General features: G+C 49.0%; 1 protein-coding gene across 1 annotated transcript in view; it reads right to left on the reverse strand.

Moving 5' to 3' along the window:
* Nucleotides 1–17,492, reverse strand: part of grin3bb (glutamate receptor, ionotropic, N-methyl-D-aspartate 3Bb) — a gene marked incomplete at both ends in the record, with an annotated part of 569,733 nt that overhangs the window by 126,284 nt on the left and 425,957 nt on the right. The window contains 1 exon segment of the mRNA XM_084311504.1: nt 2,595–2,746. Within this exon segment, the coding sequence (XP_084167630.1) occupies nt 2,595–2,746 (152 nt within the window).

The raw sequence follows: 17,492 nt of genomic DNA on the forward strand, positions 1-17,492 counted from the left end.
GGTGTAACGGTACACAAACACAACGGTTCGGTACGTACCTCGGTTTTGAAATCACGGTTCGGTACGGGTTTTCGGTACAGTGGGGGGGAAGTTTGGCTTTCCATGTTCCACTCAGGGGTGATGTAGTGTGCAGTAACTAATTGTACTTGTAGGGCTGTCAACGAATATTCTATATTGAAATCGACTTTTACATTATTTTTTTTTAATTATAATAATTATATTAGATTGTGAAAAAAACAGCTCCCGGTGGGCGGTCGTTAGTGGTTAACATACCGTTGTATTCGTTCGGTACACTACACAGCCGTTCGGTACGGTACACACTGAAGCGGTTCGGTTCGGTCGGATACGTGTACCTTTACACCCCTAATAGATATATATCACTGGATGACTCACCCGCACTGCTGGCCAACGGAGACCAACGTTGCCACATTGGCGGCCATCTTGCGTGGATGGAGCATTGAAATAACCATAGCTTGCAAAATTTTCAACCGTTTGGTTTGTTAATAACGTCAGAGATAGTAGTTATCATACTGCATACTTACTGTATAATGGACTTTCATATAAAAAAATAAAAAAATGTAATAAAAAAAATTCTTCCGGGCGCCCCAGTGATGAACCACATAACGCGCTGAGTCGCGGCACGGCCGACCCGGGTTCGATTCCCGGACCCGTCGTTATTTGCAGAATGTCTTCCCCCCACTCTGTCTCCCGTTCCTCCTCTCTCTCTCTCTACTGGACTGCCCAGTAGCAAAAAGCGAAAATCTTAAAAAAAACTTAAAAAAAAAAGAATTCTTCCAAGCAAGAATCATAGCCACGTTAACCCTTTATCTGCCAGGGATTATTCTGATCTTAATCACCTCTCTGCCACCACTGTAAGTCTATGGAGATGTTCCCCTTCTTTGCAGGGCTATAACTTTTTAAATTGTATTGCTAAATTGACATTACTATGGCCCATTCAACGTCAAGTATCTATCGTTTAGGATGTAGCAACGTTCTACTTTTTCATTCACATATTCATACTAAAACACGGTCTAAAGTATAAATATGTTTTTATCGTTTTCTGCAGCATTCTGCAGAACGTGAGTTATAGCCATAAATACATATATTAGATCATCAAATGTAGTTTGATACCGAAATTTCAATTGTACAAGGTCCTAAACGTCATGCCTCATCATCTGCTGGTGACCGGAGGGGGGGGGGGGGGGGGGGGGGGTTATAAGTCCGTGGCCTACGTTAAATCATTTATGTAGTATGGGCGATATATAGATCAGAGCAGTTTATATGGATAATAATAATCAAACACGCTGAAACTCACCGCAGCTTTCTCGTAGCGTTGGGCGATGCTACTGGAGCAAAAAGATCGTTATTATGGGATGTCGATCTAGTTGGTCCAGTTCCAGGTTGTATAATACTATATACGTCCAAATAACGTTGTTTATTGAGTTAGGGCAACCGATCGATTATCCAGTGTGTCGAGATGGAGCCCCGGGAGCGATAGCGAGTGGCCGGACGAAATATGGGTGAGCACCACTTCCGGCCGATCACTTCCGGTTTTGGCGCTGTACGACGTCATTGGCAGATTACGCATGGCGAGGAATGACGTCTTAACACGTAATTGGCGATTAAAGGGTTAATAACGTTTGTAATAAACCAAACCGTTTTTAAATCCGTCAATATTTCAGCAAGTTAAGAGTATTTTTGTGTGTGCAGATAATCACCTGTTCCACCCCAGGTGAAAATCCGCATAAAATGTATACCTAGGTAAATGGAATATTGCTCCACTTCTACAAGGGCTATTTGCATATTCTTGGTATCTAGGTACATCTATGGAGTACTGAATTCTCCCATCCGGACCAATGCAATTTGAAATATTATTATAGAATATAGAATAGATGCTTATACATTACCTTATTATAGCCAATTCGCACATTTATATATATACATATATTATCTTTCAAATGCCCGAGTTCAATTTGGATTTAGTATCACCAGGCGTGCATAAGAACAGATAATGATATCTACTGTAATGTACTGTACTTTTTTATTTTCACCACAGTGCAACCATTTTGAAACTAATTTCAGATCTAATTGTTGCTACATGCTAACAATAGGGAGGAGAAACTAACTGTGTTTCAATATTTGTCAAAAACGTTACCTTTTGTGGCTTATTATCCCGAATTATTGATATTATTCATTCAGAACGCTGAACTTTGAACCCCCACTGAACCTGCCAGGAAGTGAAGTTCGAAAAAATTCCAACGCTGATCGGCAGCTATGCATCCCCACCACAAAATGGCGGAAAAAAAAACTACAATTCCCATGGTTAAAATTTTCAAAATGGTCGCCGTCCTCCCGGTAGACTTCAGACATGTTAGTGATGTTAATACTTGAAATCTTTTGCATCACTCTGAAAAATATGGATATATGATCATAATGTCATTTAAACCCGGTACCGACCCCGTGGGGTGGAACAGGTTAAAGCAGTAGTCCACTCAAGCAAGAGACTCCGCCTTGAGCCCTCTAGTGTTTCTATATATATATATATCTGTGCCACCTTGTACCACTTGCCGTGCAGCACGTAGACTTACCGGCACCTCCGTCATGGCGAAGACCCTCTTGCCGCACGGCACCACCTTGTACCACTTGTCGTGCAGCATGTCCATGTAGCCGTCCGACTTGTAGCGGCTGATGAACTCGGAGATGTTGTTGGTGAGCGGGGAGTTCTGTGGCAGGCCTATTCCGTAACCTGGAGGGATGGAAGAAGAGCACACCGGGGATGGAGTCACCTGACACCACAGTACAGTCAGCACAGTATGTGTCGGCCTGAGAGCCACGCCGCACGGGCCATAAATCATCGTATCTATAGAGACCATTGTCGTGTTACGGCGTCTCGCAACAATGTGGTCCGCTGCTCGATGCAATCCTCTTGACACATTGTACGCCGTTCCATGCAATAACAGACCCCCCCCCCCGCACGCGGGGAATCAGGTACATACATACACACTCCTATAAGATTACATACAGGTCCATTATGATATTAAGTGTTCTGCTGTCCCACCCTAAAAAGCCTTCTGGCTTCTGACCTCCTAATACTTTTGTTGTGTTTGTGATGACTGTACGGTATATATATATACGCTGTAATGTGCCGGAGTAGCGTTGCTCTCGCTCCATCCGCGACTCCCCGCTCCACCATTGTTGTGTCTTAAGTTATTATATTATTATAAGGAGCATAGAGAAAACAAGACAGGCCAATGCACACAGTCATACATGAACGGATTATGGTTGTGTCTTCAAAGTAGTTTAGATGTGCCTTGAGATAAACATGTAATTCAATTCACAAACATTTGATTAAATCAGCCAATCCCCCTCAAAGTCAATGCATTTCCCCCCTCCCATGGCCAGCAGCCCTTTGTATTCCACTGTCTCTTCTTGTCTGATGAGAATGTATGGGAACAATCACATGACATGGGCTTCACGAGCCCACAATGCAGTAGGGAGGATGACAAGGTCTGCTGTCCAGGCCACTCCCTCTCTCTGTGTGGAGAGACTAGGGAGGTTTGACAAGACTCGCTAGGGTACGGAGACTTATCGTGTCAGTGATCATTGATTAATTAAATGATGCCCCTTGTGATGAAAGACATATCGTCTTGTTTTTGCCAGGGAGCTGTCTTTCCCGATTAAGAGTTGGCATCTCTTGAACTGTTACACTACCCAGAATGACTTGCACCGGGGCCTTGAGTGATCTGTGTGTCCACAGAGTTGGGAATGACCGGCTCAGACTGACTGGGTTGAAAGGTTTGTGCCTAGATGGCAGTCGTCATAGACAGTTTTACTAAAACAATTTTAAATGTCCAATCTAATGAATTTCGTTTGCTCATAAAATGCTTAACATTTAAAATATATGAATTCTGATTCTGTTTTTCTCCTATATCCACTATCCTGTGATTATAAAAGAGCTGCAAGCCCCTTGAATACGCAGCGCGAATGCGGCTTGGTGTGTGTGTGTGTGTGTGTGTGTGTGTGTGTGTGTGTGTGTGTGTGTGTGTGTGTGTGTGTGTGTGTGTGTGTGTGTGTGTGTGTGTGTGTGTGTGTGTGTGTGCGGACACGCTCGGAGATATTTACATTGTCATGCCAATATTTGAAGCATTAACGTTATGGCAACTTAATCAGGCAGTTTCTCCGCTCTCCTTTAATCAATACGATCAATGGATTCAGTGAACCATATTCCCCCGGGTTGGTAGTTTTAGCGTTTTCTCACATTGCATATTATTTTAACTAGACATTATAACCATAAAGACTCGCTCCTAATTTAATATAGCCTATATCGTCGTTTGACATCGTCACTTCAATAAAGTAAACAAGCACTTTTTGTATCATTTTCTTTTTTCGTTTTTCGTTTCTTCAATGTCACAAACACGACACAAATTCAGCCTATTTGCATTCAAATGTGAAACATTCCAGAGGGGGAAGGGGAGATCAGCCCATGATAGTTTCCCTGGATTCCTGAATACATAAATTAAATTGCACATGATCGCAGCTGTGAAATCCTGAATGAAGTACGTCACTCATTCTTAAACTGGAAGAGCGTTCTCTTCAGTGTTGCGTTGCTGACTTCAACGCTGGTTGCACAATGTTTTAATGACGCCACGTGCACGCGCACGCCCGGGCACGTGCGCGCGTTCCCGCGAATTCGCATAAATGTTCCCTCGCATCCACACGGACTAAAGACAGTGCCTAATTGCCTCTACGAATGGAATGTAACACATTTCATTCACAAGTTTTGTGTGACTGTATCTGAGAACGTATTTGAACACACCTGACGACCTGCGCTATTGATATGCAAAGTAGCCAGGTGGGTAATTAGCGAGTTGGCGCATCAGTCTGTCATAATCACGGTGAGAGCCTTCTTCATCCCTCCTCCTTCCACACCATCACGGTGAGAGCCTTCTTCATCCCTCCTCCTTCCACACCATCACGGCGAGAGCCTTCCTCATCCCTCCTCCTTCCACACCATCACGGTGAGAGCCTTCCTCATCCCTCCTCCTTCCACACCATCACGGTGAGAGCCTTCCTCACCCCTCCTCCTTCCACACCATCACGGTGAGAGCCTTCCTCATCCCTCCTCCTTCCACACCATCACGGTGAGAGCCTTCTTCATCCCTCCTCCTTCCACACCATCACGGTGAGAGCCTTCCTCACCCCTCCTCCTTCCACACCATCACGGTGAGAGCCTTCCTCACCCCTCATCCTTCCACACCATCACGGTGAGAGCCTTCCTCATCCCTCCTCCTTCCACACCATCACGGTGAGAGCCTTCCTCACCCCTCATCCTTCCACACCATCACGGTGAGAGCCTTCTTCATCCCTCCTCCTTCCACACCATCACGGTGAGAGCCTTCCTCACCCCTCATCCTTCCACACCATCACGGTGAGAGCCTTCCTCACCCCTCCTCCTTCCACACCATCACGGTGAGAGCCTTCCTCATCCCTCATCCTTCCACACCATCACGGTGAGAGCCTTCCTCACCCCTCCTCCTTCCACACCATCACGGTGAGAGCCTTCCTCATCCCTCATCCTTCCACACCATCACGGTGAGAGCCTTCCTCATCCCTCATCCTTCCACACCATCACGGTGAGAGCCTTCCTCACCCCTCCTCCTTCCACACCATCACGGTGAGAGCCTTCCTCACCCCTCCTCCTTCCACACCATCACGGTGAGAGCCTTCCTCATCCCTCCTCCTTCCACACCATCATGGTGAGAGCCTTCCTCACCCCTCCTCCTTCCACACCATCACGGTGAGAGCCTTCCTCACCCCTCATCCTTCCACACCATCACGGTGAGAGCCTTCCTCACCCCTCATCCTTCCACACCATCACGGCGAGAGCCTTCCTCACCCCTCCTCCTTCCACACCATCACAGTGAGAGCCTTCCTCACCCCTCCTCCTTCCACACCATCACGGTGAGAGCCTTCCTCACCCCTCATCCTTCCACACCATCACGGTGAGAGCCTTCCTCACCCCTCATCCTTCCACACCATCACGGTGAGAGCCTTCTTCATCCCTCCTCCTTCCACACCATCACGGTGAGAGCCTTCCTCACCCCTCCTCCTTCCACACCATCACGGTAAGAGCCTTCCTCACCCCTCATCCTTCCACACCATCACGGTGAGAGCCTTCCTCACCCCTCATCCTTCCACACCCTTATATGGGCAGCATCCGTCCCCTGCATTCCCACGCTGCCAGGGGGAGATCAATCAGCGCGGCTGTGAGGGATTCCCTCATCATCAGACCCCTACTTCAGCCCACATATCCTGCTCTCCCTCGTCGCAGTGTTAACCTAACAACCTAGGTACGACGACGAACCCTAGCCTTGCTACTCTGTCTGTTGTGAAGGATCAGATTAAACCGAATATATATATTTATTTATGGATATATATTGAATAGTATTTGTATATCGTTTGATATCCCTTGTATATTCCTTGTACATATACACGGAATATCCCTTTAGTCTACTAGCCCATAATAGTTCATTCTCTTATTGGACAAGGACCTGGCGCCAGGGACAAGCCCCTTGGAGCCAAGTTCAATGGTACCGACGAAACATGTCCCTACTAGCCCCGGCTCTGCGCAGGAATACGGCTACCGAAAAGAGAGTGGCACTATTTGTTCACCGTGCATATAAATATGGCGCAAGTAAATGTAGAAGACCTCTTATCCCTTCGTCTTCTACCCAACTAAGTAACAGAACGTGAAGCCTCACCCCACGATACCGCGTGCGGTGTAGTATGGCCTGTTTGGCCTTAGAATAGCATTGAGACCTCGTGCGAATTAATAGCTGAATTGTCAGAGTTTGGCACCGTATTTCTATTAAGTAATAATAGTCTATTATGTATGGTGCATCGTGCGGTTAGAGTTCTAAAGTGAGCAGCACCCCCATCGCTTCCTCGTGTTATCTAGAGTCTTAACCAGGTTGGGCAGACCACACGTGGTGCTTTCATCCGAGGAGTTCTAGGCGAGGACCGAGTGGACCTGTACATTGGATTACCTACCCGACGACTGCTGAGCCCTATGCGGCATGGAATATATGTTTGCTTTGGTACTTTGATTTGTGGAGCGGATAATCGCCAACACCGGTGAGTGTTGGATTTACCCCGAGAGGAGTCAAGGTGAGACGGCGCTCAGACCAGACTGAGGTCGCCTCGCTTCTTCTTCACTGTGGAGCTACAGCTACAGCTACAGCCTACAAGAGAGCCAAGGTGTATTCATCTGTGGATCAAGATTCTACTGCACTGTCTTCTGTACGTGAAGTCTCCCTAGACATCGTTGACCAGACGGGATACTGCCGACGGCTCTCCTACCCCCCCTACCGGCTTACAACCGGGAGGACCCCTACAGTATATCCAGCTATAATCATTAAGTGTGCCATCGTTATAATTCCCTAAGAGCCAGGTTGTATACTTGCTTCCTGCGTAACCAGAGATTGGACATTCAGTGTTGATTTGCCTACGAGTACCCATTTGCCTTACAAGAGCATTCAAATCATAAATGTAATGGTGAATATTATATGTACCCTTTGCTATATATTAAATATTTGATTATTACCTTTGTGTGGACCTGGTTTCATGGTGGGAAAGTGTTCATCATATTTAGATATCGTGTACTGTATGGCCAGTAGTTAAAGTACATAAAGCGGCTGTGGTTTAATGATACCATACTTATCAATACAGTCAGGGAATTGTACCCCTCAGTTACAATTGGTCCTTCGAGCCGGATGGTAATTAGTGTAATATTAATATAGTGGTATTAATATTGAAATGGCCTATGATGAACACTCCACGAAACGGTCCTCCTAAAGTAGAACGCCCGCAGCGTAGACGACAGCCACCTCAGTACTTAGAGGATTACGCTGCCAGTATACTACCTAGTCTTCTACAAACGGTAAACGCGGTAAAAGTAGAAAGTAAAATTATGTCCGACCCTATCAACCAGGATACCCCGACCACAGAGGCCCTAGTGGGTTCTAATGTAACTGACCAAGGAGGGACCAGGAGGGAACTGACACGACTTTACCCCCCGCCAAGACCGAAGAAGTAGTCCCCCAAGAGCTCTGGGAGGAAGACAACCCGTCAGAGATGGAACTCTGCACGGAACAAGATGAGGAGAGCGCCGAGGAGATAGAACTCCAGGACTCCCCGCAGGGGAACGCATCCCCAACGGGTACTGCCAGGAGCGGCTCACCTCAACAAGCGTCTTCCCCCAGCGAGGCGGAGAGGATGCTGTCACAGGCGTTCCTCGCCACCCTGGCAGCCTCTACCGAACGCGATCGACTTCAGGGTGAACGCGATTGACTTCAGGGTGAACGCGTCGACTCCAAACACAGCAACGGAGCGAAGAAGAGCACATACGTCTGGAGCTGAGACGCCTTCAGACGGAAGAGAATATGGCAAGAGACCGGGCCGACACCCAGCGTGCCGCTGCCGGTGCCCAAAGAGAAGCAGATCTCACCAAGCGCGACGCCGAGCGCGACAGACTACAAGCCGAGCGCGACAGACTACAAGCGCAGCTAATGGAGCAGCTGATCACCAGGGCAACACCCCCTCCCTCCACAAGGGGTTCCAGGGCCTCGTCAAGACACGGGTCAAGGGCACCCTCCCCTAACCGATTAAGCGACCCTGAGCCCGACCGCCAGAGAGAGCCCACACCCCTCTCCGAACTCCTTCCCCGACCGGTCCAAGTGAGACCCAGCTACAAGGAAGGAACAGCGGACACCGCGGAGAGGCTAAATAGACGACTACAGGATCTAGAAGACCTGGCAGAGGAAGAAGAGGGAGAAGAGGAGAGTCAAGCCCGACAGCAGCACATTACTCCACAGGACCAGGAGGTCCAGTACAGCCCAGGCTATACCCCCGCGGCTCTGCGCTACAGACCCCTGACTCGATTCACGGGTGAGCATGACGCACGACCAGTCCCGAGGAATAGCACCTGGACCAGCGGGCCATGGTACCCTGCCAGTACCAGCCCACCGAGAGGCGTAAGAGGAGACTCGCCCAGGAGGCCTCTCTTCCAACGCTCACCGATGTGCCAGCCATCCACGGCGTCATACATTGGCACACCGACGTTTCCAGACTTCACCCATGAGAACCGAGCACAGTACACGGAGCTACGGATGTGCTTAGAGACAATGATGGTGGATGTAGCTGATGAACGCCACAAGTATGCGATCCTATTGAAGCACCTGAAAGTGCCCAGAGCGCACAACATAGCGCTGGCCTATGCCACCTCTACTACCCCATACACAGCGGCTCTAGCAGCACTAGACCAAAGATATGGACGTATATGGGATTACGTAATACAAGAGATAAGGCATATTGACCGCCTACCCCCAGCAACAGACAATCGCTCACTAGACGACCTGTCTATCAAAGTACAATCCCTGGTAGGGATGCTGGGGGCGCAACGAGAAAAGGGTATGCACGAACTATACGCAAACTCGAACGTCGAGAGGATTTTAGAGAAGCTGCCGCCCGCCCGACAGGAGCGCTTCAGGCGGCAAAGAGACCACTGTGATCCTAACGGTCCCGAGCCATCCCTCCTAGACCTAGCCGACTTCCTGGCGAGAGAAGTCAGCAGCCTACGGCTGGATACGTTCGTGCGGAGCACACCAAGCTCCAGAGAGGGACCTAGGAGAGTAAACGATGGCCGAAGATCGGTGACTGTCATGCACCAATCAGAATCAGTACCGAGCAGCAAGAACCACAGTACCCCCTCGATGAAAGAGAAGTGGAAGATGGTGTGCCCGTACTGCGAGAAGGAACACTGGTTGTCACAATGTGACCAGTTCAAGAAGATGAAGAAGTGAGTCACTGGATAAAGTCCAACAGGCGCTGTTACCGATGTGCGCGCAGTCACATGGCAGCCGAGTGCCGCCTCAAGAAGAGGTGTAGTAGGTGTGACGGAGCCCACCTAGATGTCCTACACGACAGTAACAAAAGAAAGCCTGCACCATCCAGCAGCACAAAGGCAAGTGTTATGTACATCGACCCCGCTAGCAGCAGCGGCGCCCAGGTGCTCTTAAAGGTGGTCCGTGTAACACTGAGTTACCAAGATAAGGTCATGGACACTTACGCCGTCCTTGATGACGGGTCAGAGAAGACCCTTCTCCTCGCGTCCGCTGCGGCCCAGCTGGGGCTGCGGGGGAGCGAGAACCAGATGACGATTCGGACAATAAGAAGAGATCTAAAGACGATAAAGGGCGAGAATGTATCCTTCACTATCGCAGCAAGCGGGCAGCCCGAGAGACGGTATAGGATTACTAATACTTTCACCAGCCAAGAAATAGGACTATCGCAGTACACCTACCCCATCGCCAAGCTGATGGATAAATATGTGCACCTGCGTCAACTCCCTATCCCGCTCATAGACGGTGCCACCCCGACCCTGCTGATAGGCTCCGACCATGCAGACCTCATAGTCCCGATAGACCGGGTCCATACAGGACCCAGAGGTTGTCCTGCAGCAGTCGAGACCCGCCTAGGATGGACATTACAAGGCCCCCTCGCCAAGTCTCTTAACCGAACAGCAGCCACTAGCTGCCTCCACTCCAGAGCGACAGAAGGAGACACCACACTCCTGCAGCATGTCGAGAGGCTATGGACACTAGAGACAATGCCCTTTAAGAACGAAAAGAAAGACATTCGTTCTAAGGAAGATATCTACGCTATAGCCCTCCTCGAGCACGGGACAAAGAGAGTCAACGTCAACGGAGTGATGAGATACGCAACTCCACTCTTGAGGCGAGAGGGAATGCCCACCTTTCACGCCACAAAAGAGGCGACGGAGCGGTATCTATTGAACACAGAGCGGCGCCTAGCCAAAGACCCCGCTCAAGAAGCTGTGTACCGCGCTGAGATTAACAAACTAATCACAGCGGGACACAAAGAAAATTGACATTAAAGAGGCCGATCAGACGACCGAATCATGGTACGTGCCGCACCACAAGGTCCACCACAACGGCAAGGATCGCATTGTGTTTAACTGCAGCTACCAGATCGGATCACAAAATCTGAATAAAGAACTCTTGGCCGGCCCAACACTCGGCCCCTCCCTACTAGGCGTGCTACTACGCTTCCGCCAGGACAAGGTGGCTATCAGCGGCGACATCAAAGGGATGTTCCTGCAGGTGAGACTAGTGGAGGAGGACAAGCCCCTGCTGCGGTTCCTATGGAGAGAGAGGATCGGAGATGAGCACCCAGCCATCTATCAATGGGAAGTCCTCCCTTTCGGAACCACATGCAGCCCATGCTGTGCTACGTTTGCACTGCAAAAGCACGTCGCAGAGGACCCAGCAGCAGATGAAGAGGTGCAACAAAGTGTGACAAATAGTTTCTACGTGGACAACTGTTTACAAAGCGTCTCGACGCCAGAAGAAGCCGAGGCTCTCCTACTCAAGCTCCGCGCCTCCCTGATCAAAGGCGGCTTTGATCTCAGGCAGTGGGCCAGCAGCGACCCGCAAGTACTGCGCAGCCTCTCCCCCGAGGACAAGGCAGCGAGCAGCGACACCTGGATGGCGACCATCCCAGGAGAAGCCCAAGAAATGACACTAGGACTAGTCTGGCGCTTCAAAACAGACTCGCTCCATTATAGACACAAACCCCTGACCAAGGAGCAGGGAAGGTCGACGGCAATACCGACCACCAGACGGAGTGTATACAGAACACTCTCCAGACAATATGACCCGTTGGGATGTATTCTACCTTACACCACCAGGGCAAAGATGATTGTAAGAGCGCTATGGGACAAGGACCAGGGCTGGGACGATCCCATACCCGAACACCTTGCATCCACATGGAGAGAGTGGGAGACGGAACTCCGCTCACTCCCAGGTGTTAATATACGCCGCAGCTACTTCCCACCCACAGTGAGGCCAGAGACATGCAAGATCGACCTGCACGTATTCAGCGATGCCTCCGAAGTAGCCTACGGTTCGGTGGCCTACTTGCGTGCCCGAGAGGAGGGAGGAGAGATACATACTGCTTTCATCCTGGCTCGCTCAAGAATAGCCCCACGAAAGCAACAATCTATCCCGCGTCTAGAGCTCTGCGCAGCCCTAGCAGGAGCGCAGCTCGCCACGTTAATCCAACGTGAACTCACCATCCCGGTGCAAAGAACAATCTTGTGGTCAGACTCCACGACAGTACTCACATGGATCCGCTCTGATTCGTGCAGATACAAGGTCTTCGTGGGAGTCAGAGTCACCGAGATTCAAGAGTTAACAGAAGTAGCGAGCTGGAGGTATGTGGACACCAAACACAACCCAGCTGACGTCATCACCCGGGGAATGTCCCTGGATGACCTCACCCGTCACAACCTCTACAGTGACGGGCCAGAGTTCCTCAAGCTCCCGGAAGAAGAGTGGCCTACAACCACCCCACGGGAGGCGAGTAAAGAGGAAGCAGAGAACAAGAAACCTATGTTCTGTGGGTTGACACACACACTCGTCCCCACAGACCCCGATCTAGACGATTGCCTCACCCTACAGAGTGCGCAGCTAAAGACATTTCTGTGGCACCACCCAGAGGTTCAGCCAACGACTGACATTTCAGCAGCTGACTACGAAGAAGCAGAACTTCTTCTACTACAACGAGCCCAGAGAGACTCGTTCCCCGATGAGCTAGCCTGTCTACAGGGAGCAAAGCCCGTCCCATCAGACAGCAGACTGCTCCACTTAGCCCCCGAGAGCGACGCCCATAATCTCATCAGAGTGGGTGGTCGTCTGCGGAGAGCCCCAGACTTACCGGATGACGTCAAGTACCCGATAGTCTTGAACAGCCGACACAAGGTCACAGAGCTGATCATAAAGAAATACGACGAGGATGTGCACCACGCAGGGGCAGAGAGAGTCTTCGCGGAGATCAGACGTCGTTATTGGATACTGCAAGGGAGAGAAGCAGTGCGGCGCTTCCAGCGAACCTGTCTAGACTGCCGTAAGTGGCGCGCCCAGCCCAGTATACCCCGGATGGCTGACCTACCTCCCTGTCGCCTCCGACTCGGCGACAAGCCCTTTCACTCCACCGGTATGGACTGTTTCGGCCCGCTGTATATAAGGAGAGGAAGAGGAACCGAGAAGCGGTGGGATATTGTATTCAAATGCATGACCACCAGAGCGATACATATCGAACTCCTCCCAACCATGAGCACAGACTCATTCCTTATGGCCTTCCGAAGATTCACATCACGGAAAGGAAAACCGTCTACATTGTTGTCTGATCACGGGACAAACTTCAAAGGCGGAGAAAGAGAGCTGAGAGAGAGCTTCCAAGCTATGGGCCCAGAACTTAAGACCCACCTCGCTCCATCCCAGATTGACTTCCAGTTTAATCCCCCGAACGCACCTCACTTCGGTGGAACCTGGGAACGAGAAGTACGTTCCATAAAGACAGCCCTGTACGCCGTGCTTGGGGCCCAGACCATGGCGGAAGAAGTCCTAATGACAGTCCTCACGGAGATCGAGGGAGTATTGAACTCAAAGCCCCTCGGTTACGTCTCAAGTGATGTAGCAGATGTCGACCCAGTCACCCCCAACACACTCTTGATGGGGCGGCTGGACCCCGCGCTACCACAGACAATGTACAGGCCTGAAGAAGCGAACGGCCGAAGAATGTGGAGGTACAGTCAAGTACTGGCTGACAAGTTTTGGAACAGCTTCCTACTCCACTACCTACCGTCTCTACAGACCCGCCAGAAGTGGGTAAAAGAGAGAGACAATTTGACAGAAGGAACAGTCGTCATGATTATCGACCAGTCACTACCCCGAGCTATGTGGCCGGCTGGCCGCGTAAGCAAAGTGATCACCGGTGCCGATGGAAAGGTCCGAGCAGCTGAAGTGCTCGTCCAAGGACGGACTTACACCCGACCCGTGGCGAGGCTAATAGAACTGCCAAGGCTCCCCGATACTATCGATGACGACCATGACCCCATGACTTTGTGAGTTGACTGACCCTTACAGCGGACATTGAGTAGTGGACAGTGCGGTTAATCTGTCTCTGCTTAGCTAATTAGGTGGGACTAATTAGGGGGCGGCTGTTGTGAAGGATCAGATTAAACCGAATATATATATTTATTTATGGATATATATTGAATAGTATTTGTATATCGTTTGATATCCCTTGTATATTCCTTGTACATATACACGGAATATCCCTTTAGTCTACTAGCCCATAATAGTTCATTCTCTTATTGGACAAGGACCTGGCGCCAGGGACAAGCCCCTTGGAGCCAAGTTCAATGGTACCGACGAAACATGTCCCTACTAGCCCCGGCTCTGCGCAGGAATATGGCTACCGAAAAGAGAGTGGCACTATTTGTTCACCGTGCATATAAATATGGCGCAAGTAAATGTAGAAGACCTCTTATCCCTTCGTCTTCTACCCAACTAAGTAACAGAACGTGAAGCCTCACCCCACGATACCGCGTGCGGTGTAGTATGGCCTGTTTGGCCTTAGAATAGCATTGAGACCTCGTGCGAATTAATAGCTGAATTGTCAGAGTTTGGCACCGTATTTCTATTAAGTAATAATAGTCTATTATGTATGGTGCATCGTGCGGTTAGAGTTCTAAAGTGAGCAGCACCCCCATCGCTTCCTCGTGTTATCTAGAGTCTTAACCAGGTTGGGCAGACCACACGTGGTGCTTTCATCCGAGGAGTTCTAGGCGAGGACCGAGTGGACCTGTACATTGGATTACCTACCCGACGACTGCTGAGCCCTATGCGGCATGGAATATATGTTTGCTTTGGTACTTTGATTTGTGGAGCGGATAATCGCCAACACCGGTGAGTGTTGGATTTACCCCGAGAGGAGTCAAGGTGAGACGGCGCTCAGACCAGACTGAGGTCGCCTCGCTTCTTCTTCACTGTGGAGCTACAGCTACAGCTACAGCCTACAAGAGAGCCAAGGTGTATTCATCTGTGGATCAAGATTCTACTGCACTGTCTTCTGTACGTGAAGTCTCCCTAGACATCGTTGACCAGACGGGATACTGCCGACGGCTCTCCTACCCCCCCTACTGGCTTACAACCGGGAGGACCCCTACAGTATATCCAGCTATAATCATTAAGTGTGCCATCGTTATAATTCCCTAAGAGCCAGGTTGTATACTTGCTTCCTGCGTAACCAGATATTGGACATTCAGTGTTGATTTGCCTACGAGTACCCATTTGCCTTACAAGAGCATTCAAATCATAAATGTAATGGTGAATATTATATGTACCCTTTGCTATATATTAAATATTTGATTATTACCTTTGTGTGGACCTGGTTTCATGGTGGGAAAGTGTTCATCATATTTAGATATCGTGTACTGTATGGCCAGTAGTTAAAGTACATAAAGCGGTAGTGGTTTAATGATACCATACTTATCAATACAGTCAGGGAATTGTACCCCTCAGTTACACTGTCCTTGTTGAATACCTTGTTCTAATCTTGTTCTCTCTGTGCCCAGGACCACCGCTCCCGAGACACCACCCACCTGGACGCTCCTGTGCTGCACGAGGAGTGCACCTGCTCACATCTATTTGCACATTCCTGTTGTCATACCTGTCTGATTGGTGCCTACAATTAAAACCAACCTAAAACGCTCCATTCTCTCTTCTCCTGTGTTCTGCTATTGGGCTCCGCTACTGCTGCCCTAACACAGTCGAGTGCAGCGCATTCCTGTGTGCATGGCGTGCAACCCCATCCCATGAGCAACGCACCTCTGGTTCTCTTACACCTGCATTTACATACTACATACCCTGCCAGCTCCTTATAATGGAAGGCGGAGGGTAATCATCGCATCTCGACCGTGGTGGCGATGGAAGCGCCTGCGGCTATACCCTGGCCCAAATAAAACACACAATTCCGACACACTTGTTTGAGTATTACTGTAGTGATGTTTTTAGTTCTTGAGATAAATTGTAAACTGTATCTAATAATAGTGACAAAATCAAGTAAGTCAAATTCATGTAAAGGCTTTCGAGACCTATTTCTGAAGCGCTGCGGCTGTCCATCAACGCTTCAAATCGCGATCAGTTCTGTCAGGCTTTGCGCCTCCTGGTGGCACATAACAGAACAGCAATCAACCTCAAAATCAACACTGTCTGCACCGCGGTATAATGGTAGACAGTCCTAATGGCTGTAACTGTAGTTCTATGGTTGTTCCTACTCATCTAGTGGACGTTTGTTCCCTCATATAGTTCTTTGGTTGTTTCTACTAGTTTATTGTTTATTGTTTGTTTATTGTATGGATCCCCATTAGTCTACACCCATGGGTGAAATACTATTCTTTCTGGGGTCCAAACACATAGCTTACAACATTACAGTACATTACATCTAGTCTAGTGGATGTTGTTCCCTCATATAATTATATGGTTGTTACTACTAGTCTAGTGCATGTTGTTCCCTCATATAATTCTATGGTTGTTACCATAGGCGCCCACTTAATGGAGCAGAAGATGCGGGTGCTCTAGGACTATTGAACTTGGGGGAGCAAGCTTGTCTTTTTGCTCCCTCACTTTTTGATCATATCATATGATATAAATATCCCCCCCCAATTTATAAATCTTATCGAACCATAACTACGTAATTTCAATCAAATTAATAATACGCAATGACACTTAATAGCAAGTTTTTAAGTTTCCAAAGATTGTGTGACCCCCCACTTTAATGGTTTGATCCAGTGCCCACGGGCGTTTGTCGGCATGACGTATACGACATGTTGGGGGAGGCGGCTTTTTCGAACCTTTTTCGAAATTCAGGCTGGATATTGGATAACATTGTGACTCATGAGGATTATTCTTCGGCGTTTACATTAAAATGGAGCAAATCATCACGTAAGTCGAGCACTGTGACTGTATACTAAATGCGCAAACAGATTGAAACTGAATATTTCTCGTATGGTGAGCCTCGGCGCTGAACCGAGTGAATCCAGAGATACGCGATGGTGCGCACTGCGCAGGCGCTGTGATCACCCAACGACGGAAATAATGCCGCTTTGAGCAGTTTATAAAAAAATAAATAAAAAATATTTATTAGCAACGCCGAGCTTTCAAACCATCCCGTATCTCTGTGCGAACCCCTCGTGCAACTGTGAGCACCTTTGTAATGTCTCTGTGATACTTGTATAACGAACGGTTCGGCCAGAACCAGTCCTTCATGGTAAATCTAGGTTGGTTTCCCATTGAGGAGCAAGTGACTGTGGATTCACTCGGTGCAGCACAGACCCTGATGTAAACAAGACAAACGTCTTTCTCTGGTCTGCATCCCCTTAACAATTGTGTGTATTGAGCCGTACTGTATTTTACCCATTCTGCAATCTGTTAAATAAAGTTTTCATTCATTCAGCCGCCGCGCTCACTGGGGCTATTGATAGCGTCAATTAGTTGTTGTTGTTACTTGTTGTTGGTGCGGCGGATGTGAACGGGGCTGGAGGGGCTTTGGGAGGATGGGAAAGTTAT

The sequence above is a fragment of the Notolepis coatsorum genome (genome assembly GCF_963971535.1).
Source record: "Notolepis coatsorum genome assembly, chromosome: 3".
Lineage (NCBI taxonomy): Eukaryota > Metazoa > Chordata > Actinopteri > Aulopiformes > Paralepididae > Notolepis > Notolepis coatsorum.